This window comes from Penaeus monodon, chromosome 2 (genome assembly GCF_015228065.2).
Source record: "Penaeus monodon isolate SGIC_2016 chromosome 2, NSTDA_Pmon_1, whole genome shotgun sequence".
Classification (NCBI taxonomy): domain Eukaryota; kingdom Metazoa; phylum Arthropoda; class Malacostraca; order Decapoda; family Penaeidae; genus Penaeus; species Penaeus monodon.
The window spans coordinates 51,409,238-51,431,737 of record NC_051387.1 but is presented as its reverse complement, the minus strand read 5'-3'; the positions used below and the strand labels follow the sequence as shown (position 1 = coordinate 51,431,737).

General features: G+C 45.9%; 1 protein-coding gene across 9 annotated transcripts in view; it reads right to left on the bottom strand.

The window, feature by feature from the left end:
- The window catches only part of LOC119583600 (moesin/ezrin/radixin homolog 1-like), a 74,851-nt gene that overhangs the window by 17,025 nt on the left and 35,326 nt on the right, over positions 1–22,500 (bottom strand). The window contains exons 1-2 of one of the 9 annotated variants that reach the window (XM_037932242.1): positions 5,350–5,413; positions 4,622–4,675 (exon numbers count right to left, since the gene is read on the bottom strand). The exons of 5 other annotated variants lie outside the window; for them this stretch is intronic. In XM_037932242.1, coding sequence (XP_037788170.1) covers positions 4,622–4,633 — 12 coding nt within the window. In that variant the 5' untranslated portion in view covers positions 4,634–4,675; positions 5,350–5,413. Of the gene's footprint in view, positions 1–4,621; positions 4,676–5,349; positions 5,414–13,140; positions 13,774–22,500 lie in introns of those variants that run through there. 3 more of the 9 variants (XM_037932205.1, XM_037932188.1, XM_037932181.1) reach the window with 3 other exon arrangements.

Below are 22,500 nucleotides of genomic sequence, written 5' to 3'. Positions count from 1 at the left end.
AGGTATAAAGGAAGAATGTGGAAGCAGTATAAATATGAACAAAATAATAATAAAAAAAATTAGCTAATGATAAAAAATGCCATTAAAAAATAAAAATAATGCTGATAATGATAATGAGTTTGCTAAAACAATAATACTAACACATGTAACCAAGAACATCCTCAACAATAAATAAATAAATAAATAAATAAATAAATAAATAAATAAGTAAAATAAATGTCTCGTCCCTAATCCTACGCATCTTACAGCATCCTTCCCGACGCATCCCCCGCCTCACGAAGGATTTCCAGCAGCAGGAGGCTTACACGACACCGCTCATCCCTCCCCTCCTGGGAAGGACTTGCTGGATAGTCCTTCCTGACCCACTTTTCCCCACGAGGACCAAATCGTCTTCATGCTCGTCTCGTTCCTGTGTCCGTCTTTCACTTTCTCTTGTTCTATTTTGTCGGTCTACCTGTCTCTCTTAATTTCGTTAGGTCTGTCCTTCGCTCTTGGCTTCTGCCGTCTTACTTTTTCTTCTATTCGTGTCTTTATTCTATATATGTATGCCAGTCTGATTGTCTTTCTCTTCCATTCCACTCTTCATTTCATTTTTTGTTTTCCAACTCTTAGTTTAAAATCTAAGAAATGAAAATAACAGAGAGAACGAAAGGGGAAAGGTATAGCATAAGAGATTACATGATTACGATAGAGTGAACGAGAATAACAGGACGAGAGAAGGATGAAGAAGCGGACAAGGAAGAGGGGGGGAGAGGTAGAGGGGAGAGGGAGAGGCAGGGAAGTTGGAGGGGGGGGGAGGAAGGGAGGGGTGTGCGACATCAGAGGGAATGGGGGCATGGCCGGAGGGGGGGGGCAGTGGAGGCATTTCCGTCTCCTCAAGGTCACCAGGGAAAACCGTTAATAATTAAGTTCAAGCTTCTCCACTTCTCATAACCTCCTTTCTTTCTTCTCTGTGGTTCCGACGCATGAGTTTGTTTCTTGGATGGAAAGAGAAGAAAGAAGTGCGAGGAGATAAACGAAAGGAAAAGAGGAGGAGGAGGAGGAGGAGGAGGAGGAGGAGGAGGAGGAGGAGGAGGAGGAGGAGGAGGAGGAGGAGGAGGAGAGGAGACAAGAGGAGAGGGGGAGGAGGAGAGGAGGGGAGGGGAGAGGGGGGAGGAGGGGGAGAAGAAGAGAGAGAGAGAGAGAGAGAGAGAGAGAGAGAGAGAGAGAGAGAGAGAGCGAGAGCGAGAGAGAGAGCGAGAGAGAGAGAGAGAGAGAAAGCACGGTGCAACTCATATCAGACACGATTTTGATAAAAACACATAATTAAATCACAACGCGCGTTACTAGAGTGACAGATTTAGTTTGACAAAGGTGACACATTAGTTAAAATGAGCCAGTGTGGGCTTCAGTATGGTGTAAATGCGACATTAATATGGAGTTTGTATAACATCAGTATGGAAAGTGACATCAATAGGGCAGAAAGACCTCTATGCCTGCACCACTGTGGTGTGATCTGAATGCGCGCTCCCTGAACCTGATTAAACTGCATTGCACTTGTATGACTTTAACTTCTGCTCTCTAACACCACCGCCATCAACCCAAACAATCGAACACCACTGGCAAAATTACCCAGCCGTTGGGTAAAATCGTTACTAAAAAAATAATAATAAAAACCGTTTTCTGTCCGTAATAAAATCTCATGCAAATATATTACGTCCGTAAATGCTCATCCTGAAAAAGAATTATCCAGATTCAGCCGGAGGGGGGCACTCAAGATGTCAAGATTTTATCCTTGACACTTGACTTCATGGCGCAACATGCTCTTGGGAAGGGGCGGAAGGTGAAGCGAGAGGACAGAGGAGAGGAGGGGAGAGGAGAGGAGAAGTGAGAGGATAGATCCTCTATGAATACTCGGAAGAAAAAAAATGACATACACAACTAAAGATATATGCATCATGAAAAGTAAACAAATGAATAATTCTCATACCCAAATGAATCCCGAATAAATAAAGAAAGAAACACCCCTGCCTTTACACGCCCAAGAGCTTAGCTACCCGACTCCGCTCTTCCCGCCCCAGGCCCTCCCCCACCATCGCCCTTCATCGATGTATCTCCCGCAGGAGGCTCCGCGGAACGAGTTAGCGGCCGCGAACACACGACCGCGAACGACGCCTTCCCCAAAACCCGCGAAAATATACACTTCTAAAACATATGCAAGGCGGACAGCTGGCTAACGGCGGCGTCTGCAAACAGCATGCGAGGAACATCTGTGAGATGAAGGGAAGCACCAGGAGGGGGAGGGGGGAAGGGAAGTGTGGAATGGGCGAGGGGGAGGTATGGAGAGGTAGGAGAGGAGGAGGAGGAGGAGGAGGAGAGAAGGAGGAGGAGGAGGAGGAGGAGGAGGAGGAGGAGGGAGGGGAGAGAAGAGATAAGGAGTAGGAGAACGGTAGGACGGCCAGGATGAGGAGCAGGAGAAAGGAGTTGAGGAGGACGATGGAGAGGCAGAAGAGAGAGATGAGGTGTGATCACGACAGCAATACAGAGGCGGGGGAGGGTAGGAGGCATGGAGATGAGCAGTAGAAAGAGGTGAGATATGTCAGGGAAGCCAGGACAGAGGGAGCTGAAACTCTGTGGAGGTAGCTCAAGACAGAGTACTAGAGGAGGGGGGGGTACAGAAAATATGGAGAGACAGTTATTTGCCTAATGGCTTAAATAGTGTCCAGTCGTGAAAGCAAAGAAAATAAGGGATGTTAATCGAAGGGCAATAAGGTCGATGTACACGTTTTACGTATGGCAGGTGAGCCCATGAGAAGGAGTTGTCTGGACAACCACAGAAGCTCATGTTCGACCTTTCTACCTGTTCAGACTGATGAATCCAAGAAAAAGCCGGGTATTTCATGCAGAAGTTATTTGTTAATGTGTCAATGCTGGTTCCGAAAGGCCAGAATTCAATATAGTGGATGTGATAATCTTTTGAGGGAATAAGTTCCAATTACTAGTTTTTACTTTATAGGGCATGGCCATGGGAACGGATGTGTTCGTACAAAACAAAAAGGAAATGCAATAACATTGATATTCGACCTTTGCTTACCAATGTTGCAGACTAGATGAAATTGCCCAAGAAAAAAGCCCTGGTTATTTCCAAGGGCGATGGCAGAGGTTACATCCTTTTCTAATGTCTCTCGATTGTGTAACCCAAAAAATAACAATGCTTTAAAAAATCGGCATCCCGAAAGGGGCTTCGTGTCGAACAAAAGCTGGTAGACGAGGGAATCTCCTGTGACAATACCTGTTCCGCCCCCGAAGGCATTGACAATACTTGTGTACGTCCACGCTTTTGCTTTTATATCATAGAGACAGACAGACAGACAGACAGACAGACAGACACAGACACACAAACAGAGCCGTTCCCGCCCTCTGCAGCCGTCACGAATACCTGCGCCACGGAGCAGAACGCGCTCCTTGTTCCTTCATTCGTCCGTCTAACGACACTTCCTTGTCCAACATCTGCTACATCTGTGTCACGCAAATCCCGAGCAGGGATCACGGTCCGTTGTGGTTCGACTACAGTCGGTTTAAATCATTTTGGTGACCTTCCTACAATTACTAAGCTCCTGATAGGCGTGTTTCTAAAAGCCCAGCTCAGATGTACAGTCACGACCAAGACTAACTCAAAAACCTCCACCAGATTCAGTAGCGTTCTTGGTCTTGCTATCCTGATGACGAAACAGGATCCGTGACTTTTGAAAGCAATTCGGACTATATTCTTATATCACACTGAGGCAAATGACCTGTGCAAAGAATCCCCTTCCATCCCGAACCTACATTTTATCATACAGCTTATGGGAACGAAACAAACCATAGCACTGGATGTGTGGCAACCGTTCGAATTGACGCTACTACCTTGACGAAAACGTGACTTATCAATATTGCTATGACGACTCATTTAGAGCCTGCAAAATCTACCTTCAGCTTAAAAGTGAGGTAGGTCTTCCCACAAAGTTATGTAAATAGACACCACTGGTATCTATCAAATTCTTTAGACCTAAATAAGCGTGATTCATGATATCGACGAAAACATAATTAGAAGCTCAAAAAAAATTAATCCCAAAAACATCACAAAAACTACAAGCAAAAAGGATTTCAAAAATAAACAAAATATTCTCCCGCAGGCCTCCTCGTCTGACACAACCCTCCCCCACTCCCAATCACACAGTTGGTGGATATCTAGATTGCAAGAGGTTAGCCTGGGAACGCCTCGAGTGCGTGAGCCTTGCGTAGGCGCCACTCGACCATATCCAGGACAGGGCCACCTGCATCTCCATACCTTTGTGCTCATTGTTTGCACTTCACTGGCTCATAGGTAATTACACCACCCTGTCTCTGTTCGTCTGTCTGACTGACTGACTGACTGACTGACTGACTGACTGACTGACTGACTGACTGACACGCACACACACACACACACACACACACACTCTCTCTCTCTCTCTCTCTCTCTCTCTCTCTCTCTCTCTCTCTCTCTCTCTCTCTCTCTCTCTCTCTCTCTCTCTCACGCTTTCTCGGTGAATTTCAAAATTTCCTAATCAAAAACTACAATATTATAGACAGAGAGAAGAAAAAAACTGACGTCTCTTACCAACTGCACCATCTTGAGAGGTTTGCGATGCGTTCAAAATTATTCCTGAAAATCCTGGAGGGGAAAAAACGACGTCAGCAGCGAAGAGAACAGGCGACGAACGGACGTGTTGCCGCAGCACGACTACGGCAGCGTTAGCGGGGAGGGAGGAAGCGAAGAAGGGACGTGGGAGGGGAGGGCAGGAGGGGGAAGGGGAGGGGTAACAGGATCTAGGAGTCCGCTGGCGAGCGTGAGTCACCGGGAACCGAAAGAGCGCGAGGGAGTCCTGGAGGCGACGGTTAGGAGGAAGGACAGCTGCAAAGTCCTGAGTTCAGAGGTCCACAACACCCCCCCCCTTACCGTCTAAAATGCATGCTTCACTTTTTGTCAACTCGGTCGAACTGAACATTTCTAATCTATTATCTAAGTTACTCATTTCAATTAACGTATCATAAACGGACACACGTGAAAGATGAGCGTACGATAAATCTATCCACCCCAGCTACAGGAATCATTTCCAATGGAACCCCATCAGATTGCAAAGAGCAACCCCGCGGGACCTCTGCACAGAGTCACTCGCTTCTCACTCAAAATTCGTAACGTCTCAAATTTTTTACTCCTCTTTCGCGTCGCCTCCATCTCTCTCTTATCAAATATCACCAAGTCCTCTTCTGCTTCCTCCTCCTCCTGAACCTTCCCACCAACGGCAGTCTATCGCCACAACACTACACACTCCACGAGACACACACTTGCCCTACGCACGCGCACGCGCTACTAACGGCGGCCCGTATGCTCGGGACGAACGTTGGTTCAAAAGTGCCGGGCGGAGGTGGTGGCTGTGCGAAAGGTGGGGCGGGGGGTTGCTGGGCGGGGGGTTGCTGGGCGGGGCTGGGCAAAGGCTGGGTGGGCGGGTGGGTAGGTGGGTGGGGTGACTAGTGGGAAGAGAGAGGGGGAACGGTGGGTGGGGTGACGAGGGGTGTGTGTGTGTATGTATGTGGTGTGCGAGGAGAGCAGTGGGGAAGGGAGGGAGGGAGAGGAGGTAAGTGTCCCCCCAACACCTTCCTCTCCGCCCCTCCTCCCTCATGTTACCACCCACCCTCCCTCTCCTCCTTTCTCTCCTCCGCCCAACCACGCACTCAACAGGTGATGGGCACGGGGAGGGAGCCTCCTATAAGCTATACTCCCTGTAGGCTATGCTTGCAATCTCTCTCCCCTTCCCCAAGAGATAGCTTCGCCCTAAAGAATGTCATGCAGATTTGTGTGTGTGTGTGTGTGTGTGTGTGTGTGTGTGTGTGTGTGTGTGTGTGTGTGTGTGTGTGTGTGTGTGTGTGTGTGTGTGTGTGTGTGTGTGTGTGTGTGCTTGCATTAAAAAATCATCACTAGCTCGTATTGACAGACACTCCACCCCAATTTTCCTCCCTCCCTCCCCCTCCCCCTCCCCCTCCCTCTCCCTCTCCCTTTCCCTCTCCCTCCCTCCTTCTCCCTCTCCTCCCTTATTGTTCTTTTCGTGTTTGGAGGGGGATACTTATGTGGCGAGAAGAAAGTAATGCAGAAAATACTAACGCCCACTGGGAATACCATCTTGAACATTAACCAAAACAGTCCTCGTTCCTGCAAGATGTACTAAAATATCCATCTAACATAATCAAGATAAAAAAAACATAAAAGAAAACGAACCTTTGCACACAATAGAATAGAGAAAAATAACTACACCTCCATGTTCTGTTCCTAAAATAAAATAAAATGAAACTAAAACAAGTTCTTAACATAATAAACCAACAAAAAAATACAAGCCGAGTAACTAACTTTCCCCCAAATAATATAAACAAGCAAAGGGGAAAACACATCCCACACACCTTTTTCCTGGATCTAAAATCATACAAAACAATAATGAAGAACAAACTGCAAGCATCTCCCTGGTTTAAATAATACAATAAAAGCAAAAATAACAAGACCCAACTCTGTAACTCCCCCTCTGGCCCTCCCCTCTCCACCACATGAGCTTTTAGTATCCCCCAAGGCCTAATATAATAAAAAAGAAGAAAAATAATAATCTCCAACTCAGCATCCTCTTTCTTCTCGCCAGATCAGCTGATGAACATCCCCTAAAGCCCTAAATTAACAATAAAAAAACGAAGAAAAAAAAACGACAAAATCAAAGAAAAACAATCTTCAACCCAGCATCCCTCTCCTTCGTCTCGCCAGATCAGCTGATTAGTATTCCTCGCTCCCTGAGAGGATCACGTGTGGGACCGTCTACGCGGTCATGGGATTACGACGTTCACCTGGCCTCGCAAGTCACATAACATCGCCCCCGGTTATGTTGTCATCCGGATTTTTTTTGTTGTTGTTTTTTGTTGTTGTTATTCATTCTATTGTTGTTTAGTTAAAATTACCCGTTCCCATAGTATTTTTTTCTTTCACTCGCTTTTATTTCATCATTTTGTTTCCATTTCCTGTCTTTCCTTCTTTCATTTTTCTTTTAATTTCCATTATTCCTTTAGGTGTGAAGAGACTGTGGTACAGATAGGTAGGTAGGTAGGTTGGTAGGTAGTTAGCTAGATAAACATATAAATACAGTGACACAGGGTATCGTACAAAAGCAAAATTGCAAGTAAAGAATCCGACAAGAACCAAACATGGAAAAGTAACAGACTTAGCATTAACCCTAAAACGCGTTCTCCCCCTACATCACTCCCCCCCCCACCTACCCCCGCTACTATGCAACATCACGGAGCACAAAAGAGCACTCATTCATCCTAAAACATCCATTCATTTCAACTACGAGCCATCCTTAGTCATCAATCTATCCATCACTCCCACGTTTATCATCGATTCTTACATCTCCCGTTTCTCTCTCCCATTTGTGACGTTATGCAATGCACAGCTGAATCACTTATCAGTGTCTGCCTATCTCTTAACCACAGCTATGTTATTTCTGCAACATCCCGTAACACAGTTGCGCCATGACAGCTGACACCACCTGCTGACTGGCCCCTATCTATTGTAAATCTTTACATGGTATCAAATATGTTATCAGATGACTGTGCAACTGGAAAGCATAAATGACGAAAACTTTACATGTACTCATATATACAAACATGTACATACTTATATAAATACATATTCTCACTCGTTAACGGTCTGTCTCTGTATGTATATTTTCCGTCTTTACGTCCCAGAATACTTTGCAGACGAACAACGACTTCAAATCTCGCTTCTCTAGCCTTCCCCCCTTAAAAAAGCCTCCACTAAGGCTCCCCCTCTCCCATTCCCTCCCCCTCCTCCCCGCCCCCCACCGCAACCCCACCTGCCCTCCGAAACAGGTCTTTCAGTTTCCGGACGAGGAAGTTGCTAATTAGCGACGAGGCTCCGCAACATTCGCGTCGAGAAACACAGGCACCTCTACCCCCACCCCCTTCTCGTGTGAAAAACCAAGCGATAGAAAAGGGAAATGGAAAAAAAAAAAAAAAAGGAAGGAAGGGGGGGAAACTCAGTCACCCCCCCCCCCACCTTTTTCACGGGAAAAAACATTGATTAAAAAAAAAAAATACAATAGGACACGAAAAAGACGAAAAAAAAGACAATAGTAAAAACGGTAAATAAACCTCGCGCGAATCCTTTAGTCAGCTCAACGTGATCGGCGAGGACTACCCGTCTGCAAACCTCAAGCCATCTCTATCACGGTCGTTATTAGCTTGTTGTGGCTGTTGTTATCAGTCATCATCCTTATCATTACTACTACGCTATTATCATTACAGTTAAGTTAATTATCATTCTCAATTATATGATTACCATTATCATCACTATTCGCCCCCATCTTCCATCCATTTTCTTCCTCCCCTATCTCACCTTCGCTCATGTTCCGATGTGCATCTATAGCATATGTACATCCATTAACTAAATGGGTTCATTTATATTCTCTCTCTCTCTCTCTCTCTCTCTCTCTCTCTCTCTCTCTCTCTCTCTCTCTCTCTCTCTCTCTCTCTCTCTCTCTCTCTCTCTCTCTCTCTCTCAATATACATATATACATACATACATATGTATATACATATATACATACATACATATGTATATACATATATACATACATACATATATATACATACATACATACACATATATACACATACATACATACATATTATACTACATACATATATATACATACATACATACATACATATATACAATACATACATACATATATACACATACATACATACATATATACACATACATACATATATATACACATAATACATATATATACATATATATATAAATATACATACATATATATATACATATACATATATATATATAAATATACATATATATATAAATATACATATATATATAAATATACATATATATATAAATATACATATATATATAAATATACATATATATATAAATATACATATATATATGAATATACATATATATACATATATATGTACATATATATACATAAATATATATATAACCTAATCCTTGAAAGAACGGGGGAAGAGGGGAAAGAAGGGTAAAGACTTTTTGGGGAAAAGGAAAACGAGGGAAGAGGGAGAAGGGGGGGGGGGCTAAGAGAGAGAAGTGAGGGAAAAGAGTGGCAGGGAAGTAAATAGAAGATGGGGAAGTGGGGAGGGGGAAGTGGGAATGAGGAAAAGGGAGGCAAGAAGAGGGGGAAAGGCGGCCAGATAAAAGGGAGAGGAGGGCGGAGAGAAGGACAGGGGGTAGTTGAGACGGGGGTGAAAAGAGGGAAAGGGGGGAGGGGAACCTACTGAGAACGTGCTACACAAAGAACAACCAGGACGAGGGGGAGGAATTTTCAGTCAGCAGATTAAGCGATCGTGACGTCGAAAGATATTTATATATATAAATATGAGGTGAATTAAGCTTTTTCCACGGTGAGACGAGGTGGGGGGATCGCATAAGTGGGGGGGTTAGAGTGGGTTAATGACGTCACAACTAGGGTAATACGATTCGATATGATTAAGAAATTTAAATAAAACTAAAGACAGAACACAGGACATAATAACGAAATCAGAAGCGAGTGTGTTACAGCTTCGTAAAGTAAAACAAAAGAAACCTAATGAAAAAATGAAAAAATCTACTGCCCTATCTAGCCGTCCCTCCCTTTAAGAAAACAACAATACAAACAGATCACCGTCATTCGGAGATCGTCTAATCTTTTACAATCATAATCATAACCAATCTGATCGATGGAACGCCAATAAGCAAAGACAGTTGACTGTTTATACGGTCGTTAAACGTCATTCACGAGCTTATAAAAATGGGGATGTTTTTTTTTTCTTGCTTTCTTTTTTGCTTTGGTGACGAACAAGGGAGGGGAATTGGCAGGAGGAAAGGGAAGGGATGGGGAAGAAGGAAGGGGAGGGGAGGGGAGGGGAAGGGGAGGGGAAGGAGGGAAGCGGAAGGGGAAGGGGAAAGGGAAGGAGGAGGAAGAAGGGAAGGCGTGAGAGGAGAAGGTCATGGGAGAAAGAGATGGAGAGGGAGAGCAAAACCGCAGACCGAAAAAAGAGGGAGAGAGCGGTGATGGGGTAAGGGAGAAAGAGAAGAAGAAGAAGAAGAAGAAGAAGAAGAAGAAGAAGAAGAAGAAGAAGAAGAAGAAGAAGAAGAAGAAGAAGAAGAAGAAGAAGAAGAAGAAGAAGAAGAAGAAGAAGAAGAAGAAGAAGAAGAAGAGCAGGAGGAGGAGAAGAGCAAACGGGAAAGCGAAAGAGAAAAGTAAATCAGATTAGATCAAAAGGCTACCAGGAATTACGTAAAGATACCAAAGGGCAAAAATATCGACAAGCTAAAGTTCGAAAAGATTAACGAAAGAAAAATGAAAACATATGCATAATCAATACAAACAAAAGAAACGAGAAAATGGGCACAAAATACCAGGGAACACAACAAAGGCGAATGAGCGAACGATGGAAAAACAAGAGAACAGATAATACAGAAAAAATAAGAGAAACAGACGGAGGCAGAACATGAACGGAACAGAAACGAGAAAATAGATGAAAGAAAGGGAAGAGAGGAAAATAGCAATGAAGGGGCGAGAAGCGAGAAAATGGATAAAGAGAAAAAGACGACAGGCAAAAACCAACGAGAGGGAGGAAGAAAACAGGCGAAGGAGAAAGATGAAAAAAACAACAACATCAAGGAAAAACACAAAATGATAGAGAGATAGACGAAACAAAATAGAGAAAAGAGTAGAAGAAAAAAAACGCGAGGGAGGAAGAGCAAAAGAAGAGAAGGGCAAAGGAGAAGAGGACAAAGTGACGGTTGGAACGGTTGCTGACTCAGGGGGCCATACGCAACTTCCCCCTCCCCACCAATCCCCCCACACCCCCTCGCCTACGCCCCGCCACCCACCCACCCGCGGGACATACGCTCCGCCCACTTTCCTAACGCCTTTCTTCTCGATCTGGCTTTCGTCATCTCCCTTCATTCAGTTTTTTTTCGCTGAAAATCTTACTATACGATATGATTTCCGCGTTGTTTTTTGTAAGTGACATTTTCAACGATTTGTTTGACTTCTCTTACTTCTTCTCGTCTTCCTTTTCCATCTCCTTCCCCTCCCTACCCCCCTTCCCGACCTACACGCCCACTCACCCTCACCATTTTCCCACAAACACAGACAGACGAAAACCAAAACCACCTGTATATTCCCTTCTTCAACAACACCCCCTCCCCCATTCTATCTACCCCCATTGAAAAAAATCTCTGTGATACACCCTCCCCGACTCAACAACCACGAAATAAATTACTGAAATAAGTGAATATATAAATCAACAGATAAATAAATAAAAAAAAAATAAAAATAAGAAATAAGGAATAAATAAAAAAAGGAATGAATAAATTAATAAACAAAATGAAAAAAAGTCTGCAGCCACAGAGAGAGAGAGAGAGGGAGAGAGAGAGGGAGAGAGAGAGAGAGAGAGAGAGAGAGAGAGAGAGAAGAGAGAGAGAGAGAGAGAGAGAGAGTGAGAGAGAGAGAAGAGAGTGAGAGAGAGAGAAGAGAGTGAGAGAGAGAGAAGAGAGTGAGAGAGAGAGAGAGAGAGAGAGAAGAGAGAGAGAGACGAGGGCGGACAACAACACAGCACACGCTTTGCAAACCTTCCTTTCCGAGAATTTTCATTTGCGCCAGAATTATTTCGCGGGAAATTTACGTTCGCAAAACGATGATTTCCGCTAGAATTAATGTTCATCGTACTGCGTCAATTTTTAATTATGTTCATTACATATTTTTGAGTCGACGCTTTTTAAATTGAATACTTTATTTACTGATTATCGCAGGGTTAGTATCGAAGCCGGATAAATCTTGGTTTACTTTTATATTTAAAAAATATATATAATATCCACATTATTTTATCTAAAAATACCTATCGTTGCTTTCAAATATTATATCTACTTAACCATAATTCGATACAAACATAAGTTGAGCACCAAAAAGATGCGATATAATCTGCATTCACTGCAAGAATATGGCCAAGCGCTGCTATAAGAGAAAATCCTACACGTAAAATTCCTAAGTTCACCCTGTATGTTGTCCGCCATACGTTTTCTTTCTGTTACCAACACCGGCACTGTATGCTGTGGATTTTATGCATAAACTAAAAATTTATAAATTGCGCGCGCGCGCGCAATATGTGTATATGTGTGTGTGTGTGTGTGTGTGTGTGTGTGTGTGTGTGTGTGTGTGTTGTGTGTGTGTGTGTGTGTGTGTGTGTGTTGTGTGTGTGTGTTGTGTGTTGTGTGTTGTGTGTTGTGTGTTGTGTGTTGTGTGTTGTGTGTTGTGTGTGTGTGTGTGTGTGTGTGTGTGTGTGTCTGAGAGAGAGAGAGAGAGGAGAGAGAGAGAGAGAGAGAGAGAGAGGAGAGAGAGAGAGAGAGAGAGAGAGAGAGAGAGAGAGAGAGAGAGAGAGAGAGAGAGAGAGAGCATGTCTGTGGTGTGGTATGTGTATGTGTAGTGTGGTTTATGGTATGTGTGTGTGTGGGGGGGGGGTGCGTGCGGGCGTGTGCGCGTGCCTGTGTGCGTGTGGTGAGTGCGTGTGTGGGGAGGGGATGAAGGTCTCCGAGCATCTTTTGGAGGTTATATCATGTATGTGGGTGTATGTATATATGTATATTATGTGTACGTATGTGTGAGATTGTGAATTTGCATAAGAATGTCATTGTTCATTTATGTACATAAGTGTTATTTTGTGCGTTTGTATGCGCATGTGTGAACGGGGAGGTGTATGTGTGTGGCGGGGGAGGGGGGGGGGTTGTGTGTATGTGAATGTGTTTGTGTGCGCTTTTATTTTTTTTATGATATTTTGTGTTATTTTGCATTGTGTTTGTATGGGTGTGATTGTTAGGGACCGTGAAAATTTGTGAAAATAATATCAAATAATATAAATAGCACAACACGTAAACACATACATAATATCAAATAATATAAATAGCACAACACGTAAACACATACAACATGTATAGCCCGTTCATACAGCCTGTGAGCCTGTGTGTGCGCGTGCAGGCGAGCGCCTTACCAGGCCGGGCACCAGCTTGGCGTAGTAGTCGAAGTCGGAGTGCCTCCTGAGCGTGAGCAGGATCTGGTGCAGCGTGTCGAGCACGCGCTGGTCGCGGCCCGACCACTTCCGGAGGAGCGTGCCCTCGGACGTCGCGGGTTCGAGCTGTGGCAGCTCCTCGCACATGAGGGGCGAGCGCCGCAGGGGCAGCACTGGTGCGTTCAGGTCCTGCGGCGGGAGGTCGGGCGGCACGGCAAAGGCGGCGCTCTCGTCCTCGCTGAACTCGAGCTCGTCCTCGGGGTCGACCACCATCTGGTAGCTCTTCCGGCCGCCCCCGAAGAGCTGAGCCACGCGTTGCGCCATGTTCGCGGCGCCCGCGTCCTCACTGGGGTAAAGTCCTCAACCCTCTCCTATTTTCCCGTTTCCTCTCTTCCTACAATTCACTGTCCTCTAGCAGGAACCATATGAAAAACTACAAGAACACATCCTTCATGGATTCCATGCCCTCGAGCACGAGCCAGGGCCGCAGCCAGAGAGAGCCTTCAGGACACACCCTTTCCGATTTGGGCGCCCGCGGGGCCTCGGGGTTGTCGCGGCCGCGGGGCACGAGACTCGCGAGCTCCAAGTGCGACGTGCCAGTCTGCCAGCGTGACTGGCGCGATTTGCAATGTCGCTGAAGTCATTCGTCGGGAGGGAGAAGGGGAGACAGAAATGATGAACAAGGAGACAGCAACATCTGATTATCCCCGTGCGGCTTTCCACCTCACAACTCGCCACTACTCTTTCCTTCGCACGCACAACGCCAATCGCGAATCATTCGACTCCGTCAAAGAACCCACGAGGAGTAGGGGGGGGGGGGCTCCGCGATTCATCGGGACAAACGAGCAGTAAGACACGTGAGGGTGGTGGGGTGGGGGTGGGGGGGGGGTGATGGGAGAGGAGATGAGGAAGAGAGGAGTGGGAGATGCAGGCGGGGGAGATGAAAGATGAGGCAGGAGAGATATTGGGAAAGTGAGGGTGGAAATTCAGGGATCATATCTAAAGGAGAAGTGGTTTGTCGCCTGGAAGAAACAGACAAGATACTGAGAAAGCAAATTAGAGAAAAAACTGAGCACATGTATCGCCATTATTACCGCCCTCCAACCGTATTTTCCTCGCTCGCCAATCAATCGGCAAGTTATTAGATAAATAAACAAATACATATAGAACACCAATAAAAACATTTGCCCGGTCTCGATTAACCAAACAGCACGCGACAGAGCAGACCATCAAACATGTATCAAAGAGGCTGGCATGACTGTCAAGACGCTCATGCCAGAGATAATATTGACGAAGTTCCTGTCAGTTGCGTCGAGCCCCTTACTGGACGCCGCGGTCCGGTCCTCTGTTTCTCGTGCGTCTGTTTCGAGTTCGTCGAAGAAAATCAGTCCTAAAATAATCGGTGGAGATGTTACTGCTGGCATCTGCATCTGCATCTCTCTCTCTCTCTCTCCTCTCTCTCTCTCTCTCTCTCTCTCTCTCTCTCTCTCTCTCTCTCTCTCTCTCTCTCATTGTGTGGTGTGTGTGTGTGGTGTGTGTGTTGTGTGTGTGTGTGTGTGTGTTGTGTGTGTGTGTGTGTGTGTGTGTGTGTGTGTGTGTGTGTGTGTGTGTGTGTGTGTGTGTGTGTGTGTGTGTGTGTGTGTGTGTGTGTGTGTGTGTGTGTGTGTGTGTGTGTGTGTGTGTGTGTGTGTGTGCGCGCGTGCGCGTGCGTTTACAACACACTAATGTAATATTGGAATATTCATGAATCACCAGGCTCCCGCCCGAAAAACAGCAAAAAGGCTCCTTGTAAAAGTGAGAAGGTGGGAAAGGGAGAGTGAATGAGAAGGATTCAAAGACGAGGCCAGCGAAATTTTAAAATAAGGAAGGAGAAAGAATGGGAAAAAAAACAGTGAGAAAGGGCATGATAAGAGAGACTAGACAGAAAGAGAGACGAGATCAGAAAACAAACCGGAACCGAGCCCGACAGACGCAAGAGCAGATCACAAGCGGAGGAGACCATAAGCAGAAGCAGATCACAAGCAGGACAAGGGCAGAGGCAAGGGAAGGATCACAGGGAGACGGCGTTGGCTGTCAGCGGCGCTGAAGTGCACCGGATGCCGCTATCTCTCCACACCGGATCTCGCCCTTCGTCGCCGCCGGGAAACTTCGCGTCGGGACCCTTCGTTGTCGGAGCTGGGATGGGGATGGGAGTAGGGAGAAAATCTGGCTATGGATGTAGGAGGTAGGCGAGCGAATCTGTGGGTGGGTGGGTGGGTGGGTGGTGGGCTGGTGGGTGGGGGGTGGGTGGGTGGGTGGGTGGGTGGGTGGGTGGGTGGGTGGGTGGGTGGGTGGGTGGGTGGGGAGTGAGTGAGTGAGTGAGTGAGTGAGTGAGTGAGTGAGTGAGTGAGTGAGTGAGTGAGTGAGTGAGTGAAAGAAGATAAAGGGAGAGAGAGATGTATTGGCAGTTAGGCGGCAGGGAGCAATCATAAAGGAAGCTTGCGAAAGCATCAAAAATAGAAATAATCGTGAAGAAGAGAGATAAAACACGAAAATGAATTGCATACCACGGTCACATATCATTTTAAATTCTTCCAAGACAAAGAGGCTTGCAAACCGAGAAAAAGAAAGCCATTCAAAGGCTTCCCACACGCCGCCAATAACACTCTTTCTTGTCTTCTTAACATGTCCAGGATGAATTTCAACTTGCCTTTAGTTCTCTTACGTAAAAGCCTACTCTCCCATTCTTTCTACGCTTATTTGTTCGGTGTGCGTGTATGTTCGTGAGTGAGTGTGGCAGTAAGTGACTGCGTGCGTGCGTGCGTGCGTGCGTGAGTGAGTGAGTGAGTGAGTGAGTGAGTGAGAGTGAGTGAGAGTGAGAGTGAGAGTGAGAGTGAGAGTGAGAGTGAGAGTGAGAGTGAGAGTGAAAGTGAATGTGTGTGTGTGGGGGGGGGGGGGGTGCGTGTGCATGTATGCTGATACATGCGTGCGTGTGCATGTGTGTTGATACATGTGTGGGTGTGCATGTGCATGTGTTGATACATGTGTCCGTTCAGCGTACACAACAGTACCGGTGCCTACATATTTGTGTCTCACCCACACGCACACACAAATCTAAATTTCACGCCAAGTCAAAGCCCTTGTTAACGAATGCCCGGCACGATCCGGAGCAGGGTCTCTCGACATACATAAACACGTGCACGGAACCGACAGACCACACTGCTCAGAGAAGGGGACAATGGCACGACAACAGCCTAGGCGAAGGACGATCACGACCCCCCCCCCCTTCCACTTGAGAGAGAGAGAGAGAGAGAGAGAGAGAGAGAGAGAGAGAGAGAGAGAGAGAGAGAGAGAGAGAGAGAGAGAGAGAGAGAGAGAGAGAGAGAGAGAGATATAACATGCTAGGTCCAGAGCCACAGATAATACAAATACGGAGCACGGTAAGAGAGGTCAGGGGGATGGAAGGAGGGTGAAGAATGGAGGAGGATGGAGAGAGGTGAATGGAGACTGGAGGGGAGGGGTGAACCCAGGAGGGGAGGGGGGAGGATGGAAGTGGCGGTAAGTAGGATGGAGGAGGTGGTGGTGGTAAGTAAGACGGAGGGGGAGGGGCAAGAGGGGTAGTTGTCCAGCCTGTCCCACCTCCCTTCCCCGTCTTGTCGTCACAGCAACCATTCTAAAACACACTTGTGAATTCAGGTCGCTTTAATGACGTCTAAATACAGATGCACAGACATGCCGATAAGGGACTGGGTCATTGTTGTGCGGATTAGAGCCTGAACGCGGACACATACATGACCAACGATAACAAGGCCCATGAAGTGTGGCAAGACAAGAAAAGCGTCTGAAAGAAATGATAATGAAAAGGAAAGAGAAAATGACAGAAACAAGGTAACAATGAAAAGAGGAACACGGAACAAGAACGGAAAAAGGAAAATACGAATCATGTCTGCTTGGGGACACTAGTCCGGAACCCAAATACTTGACTCGATGCACTTCGTATTTGCGATTAGGAGATTGATCGCGTGCGGAGAGAGAGAGAGAGAGAGAGAGAGAGAGAGAGAGAAGAGAAGAGAGGAGAGAGAGAGAGAGAGAGAGAGAGAGAGAGAGAGAGAGAGAGAGAGAGAGAGAGAGAGACAGAGAGAGAGAGAGACACAGAGAGAGAGAGAGAGAGAGAGAGAGAGAGAGAGAGAGAGAGAGAGAGAGAGAGAGAGAGAGAGAGAGAGAGAGAGAGAGAGAGAGAAGGAGAGAGAGAGAGAAGGAGAGAGAGAAAAGGAGAGGGAGAAAAGGAGAGGGAGAAAAGGAGTGGGAGAAAAGGAGAGGGAGAAAAGGAGAGAAAGAGAAAATCGAGAGAGAAAGAGAAAAAGAGAAAAAGAGAGAGAGAGAGAGAGAGAGAGAGAGAGAGAGAGAGGGGGGGGGGAGAGAGAGAGAGAGAGAGTGTGTGTGTGTATGAAATCCCACCTGGGGCGAACACAAACGTCATGAAGCGAGTTGGCTCATGTATACTAATGTCTCTCTCCGGACCGAGATATGCAGAGGAATAATGCCCCCCCCCCCCCACCACCACCACTTCACAAAAACAACCATGAAAGAGTAAATAAATGAAATCGTGCGGGTCTCGACAAGACAGTACCAACGTGCAAGAGAGGAAAAATCTAATTAGTGGCTAGCACAAACTGAACCACACGAAGCCGAGATGAAAAAGAAGGATCGTGGTGCGAATAATGATAAAACAGGTGGGCCGGATAGCGACCACGATAAATGGGAGGGAAAGAAGATAAGACACGCAAGAAAACGCACAAATATGTGCAAAAAAAAGTCTTAAAACAAATAAAAATAAATGAAACAATTAAAAGGCAATCAAAATAAGCAAATTATAAATACAATGAAGTCCACAGACGAAGAAAAAGCGGGAGGGGGGGGGTGGAAGTAGGGAGACAGGGAAGGTAAGAGAAAAAATGGAGGTTGGAGAGGGAGAGAAGGGGGGGATGGTGGAAAGAAGGGAGGTTGCAGAGGAATGGAAGGAAGACAAAGGGAGGAAAGAAAAAAGGAGAAGAGGGGGGCAAAGGCTAGAAAAGAGAGGATGTCAAGGAGAAGAAAGGGTGGGTAAACAAGAGAAAGGGACTTGTATACGTGAGGATGGAGACGGGTGTAAGAGGCTGTGGCGGATAGTGAAAGTATGGTGTGGATAACTTTCTGACGGGAGTGATGCGGCCTCACGGTGCCCCTAGGCCAGCTGAGACGTTGTCTAGTCTACATCAACTTAGTCCTCATCACTGTCCTCCTCACCGTTATTGATACCATTTCCATCTTCACTGTCACCCACATTTGCATATTACATCATCTTCTTGACCGTTATATGTCTATAATCCTCTTCATAACCCTCATCCTTCTCCTCATCCACCCATTTTTCTCATTATCAGCGCTGTTCCTTCTGAAGAAAAACAGGGCGACGAATGAGTAGGAGAGAGACGGAAGCACTAGGGAGAAGGGATGGGGAGGCAGGGGGAGGGGGAAAGGGATGGAAAAGGGGGAGAGAGGAGGGTGTGAGAGAGAAGGGAGACAAGAGAAAAGAAAAAGAAAGAAGAGAAGAAAGGAGAGAGAGATGCACAGACAGACATCCCTCACCGCCAGAGCTGATGTCAAAAGAAACAAAATGAAGCCACAAGATAAGGAAAAAAGTTCTCTCTCCGTGTCTGACATCACCACCGTATTGGCCAACACACCCTGCCTGGTCCAGCCGGCTCGCCCCGTCACCCATGCTTAGTCGCTCTCGCTGCTTTACACGGGGGCGACCGTCAGTCAGTCAGTCAGTCTGTCTGTCTGTGTCTGCCTGACTGTCTGGCAATCCCCAGGGGGTCATAATTCATCCAAATCTAATTAGAAAGAGGCAAATGGGATGTCGGCGTTTTCTGATTATTTTTGTCAGATGATCAATCTCTATATATTTATACATATATCTTACCAATAGTACTCGAAAAGTGAATTCTACATAATAAGTATGTATACAGAAACGGGCTTCGCTTTACACAGGAACATGCTGTAAACTACGCCCAAGCTTACGATTAAGAAAGACCGAATTCGAATGCATCTTGGAATCCAAAATAGGAAGTGCACAACCCCGCCCCTTTTGAGGGTGACCAGAACCCACCCAAGACCACCACAAGACCTCCTTATCCCTCCCCTCCCCTCCCCTGTCTTACTGCATATAATACAACATAACTCCACTCATAATACACAGTGTAATGGTACATAATATATAATAGTAAATATAATAAATCTCATACTATATAGTATATATTTGAAATCAAATAATCAAATTCTTTTATTCCAAACGCATAGCATATGTTACGTAAGTATAAGTAGGGTGCATAACTTATAGTACACAGCATAATCGTAATCGCAGTAAAACCTCTCACTGTAATCCCCTAAACGCGTCTCTCCCCCCATCATCCCCCCTCCCCCGCCCGTAGATCCGCGCTCAGAAACGCCCCGCAATCCAAGCAGTCTCACCTCACGGCTGCAACTGCAGACATTGCAATTACGGGTAACACGACGTTTCATCCCCGCGGCCAAAGTTACGTGCGACGCGTGGAAATGACCTGACCGTCGTTTACGTCACTGCACATCTCAATGGGATGTAAGAGAAAGCAATATTGCGTGCGGACGGGGAGGGGGGGGGGAGAGAAATGAAAAGAAATTGAGATGGTGATAGGATGGGTGAGAAGGAGAGAGAGAAGTAGAATGGGAGGTAGAGAGGGAAGAAGAATTAAAGAAAAAGGAAAAAAGAATGAAAGAGGGAGGAGGGAAGAGAGAGAGAGGCAGTGATACACAGACTCGAAGAGACTGTATGGGCGAGCTCCTGCCTGCCCACCGACGCCCCGAGATCACGGCCGCGAAGACGGGAGACCCGCGTCCCTAGCGAGTGACTCAGCGCCGCCCGACCGCCACATGGGCCCTCCATCCGCCCGCCCGCCCGACCGCCCGCATCACACCACCACGTGGCCCACCCACGACATATCAGCTTTCCCGAGATACAGTCATGCATGTTCTCGGCCTTCTCACTTCTCTCGTATCTCCTTTACTCTTCTTCATCTATCTTCTTTCCCTTCCCTTATTTGTCGCTCGAAACCTCGTACTGTCTGCCTCTTCTTCCCTTCTCCATCTCTTTATATCCCCCCTCGCCCCCTTCCTTCCTACGACTGAAGCTTTATTAGACAACTTTACGAGCGGCGACCCCAGGCACCCAGGCACTACGTCACGGCGTCCGCAGCGACCTCGACTGGCACACATAGGCGCTGTGTCCCCCCAGTCCCCTCCTCCTCCCTGCTCGTCATTTACTTATCATAAGCCAAACTCATCAAACACCAGCATCCCATTCATTCCAGCACCGCCACACCAGCCCAACACTACACACTACACACACACCAAACAGCCAACAACACACAAAAAAAAAACACAAAACAACACACACACCCATACCCACAACAATCAACACAGCACCCACACACAACACACACACACACACACACACACACACACACACAACACACACAACACACACATACACACACAACACATCACAACACCACACACAACACACACACAACCCACACGCACACGCGCACACGCACACACGCACGCACACGCACACGCACACACGCACCACACAGGAAAAGTCATAGTTACTTTGAAGCGCAATGTACATTACGCTTGACATGGGATTCCACGAAAGGCTGAGACGAGTAAACATACAGGATAAATGCTAGGAAATGAATAAAAGACGGAGAAGGTAATAAAGAAAAAAATAAAGTAGACAAAAACAAAACAACTAACACAAGTAAGTATACGTAAAATTAGATAAATCATGACGGAAGAGTTTATGATAAACGGAGCACAATGACAAAATAAAAACACCATGACAATGACAGAAAAAGACATAAAAATAGACGAGATAAAACGTTCTGTTCACTAAAGGAACTTAAAACGTCAGTATCCTGGTCTGAATAAACAAAGGAGCCGTAACTGTCGCCACCACCGACTCCTTTCTCTCCCTCTTTCCCTCTTCCTCTCCCCCTCCACCTCTTGCTCCCTCTCCCACCGCCTTTCTCTTTTCTCTTTCTCTTCCTTTCCCTCCCCCCTCTCTCACTCTCTCTCTCACTCTCACCCTCACTCGTTTCTCTCATCCTCTATAACAGCATCTTCCCAAATAACCTCCAGAACACTAGCTCCTCCACCACAAGCCATGCAAGATAACACCTCCAACTGCACGAAACAAAGATAAGTGTATTGTGGTAACAGATACCAAAGTAACAGCAGTTCGACGAAAGAGATTAATTCCTTATACTTGGAAGTGACACAGCGCGGAATCTAACATCATTCTAACCGAATTATATTTCAGAGTTTAGAGCAGTGATTATTCACTAATTCTTTGAGAATGCAAAACACAATTCCCCCATGATGTGAACTAATGATCAACATACAGTTAAGATTACATGAAACACTGTATATAAAGTCTGAATATACATATGTATATGTATACAAAACTCTAGATTATGAATTTGTTAGCAATTCCTTAAAATATTCTGGATAATGATCGGTGCAATGAATACATACCACTGGTCTGGAGTCTATACACTATTAGCTTGACCAGATTATGCAGATAGTTTGCGACACGAATATGAAGATCCTAGTAGGTTAAATTAGTCTTGATGTAAGCACTGTGAAGTAGAGCAACTCTTTTTGCATGTGATAATAATGTTTGACCATATTAGGCAAATGCTCCGGTATCTTCCCCGGGTTTCAGCGCGGTATTTAATTTGTTCTGTAAACAAACTTTTTACATAATTTGTCTCTCTTTCACTGTCCTTCTATCTCTTTTCCTCTCTCACTACCTATCCATCTCTTATCCCCCCTCTGTCTCTTTTTCTTCTCTCTGTCTCTGTCTCTCTCTGTCTCTGTCTCTGTCTCTGTCTCTGTCTCTGTCTCTGTCTCTGTCTCTGTCTCTGTCTCTGTCTCTGTCTCTGTCTCTGTCTCTGTCTCTGTCTTATTCAACCGTTTCTTTCTTCGATTTCTCCTCCCTCTCTATCTGTTCCTCTCCCACTCCCTCTTCATTTCTCTCTCTATCCCCTTCCCTTCTCTCGTGGCAACGTGGCTAAGATGGCCAAGTCATCACCAAAATTTTAAGATGAGCAAAGTCAACACAGATTGCGAGGCGACCAACACCAACGCGACCGCATCACTAGTTCATAAAATATAGGCAGGTCAACTAAACAGTCACTTCATACAGTGTCAAACGAAGTCATGCAATTTCACCACGTTAACAGGATTCACAGAGATAGTCACTTTAACAAAGGCTCACGAAAC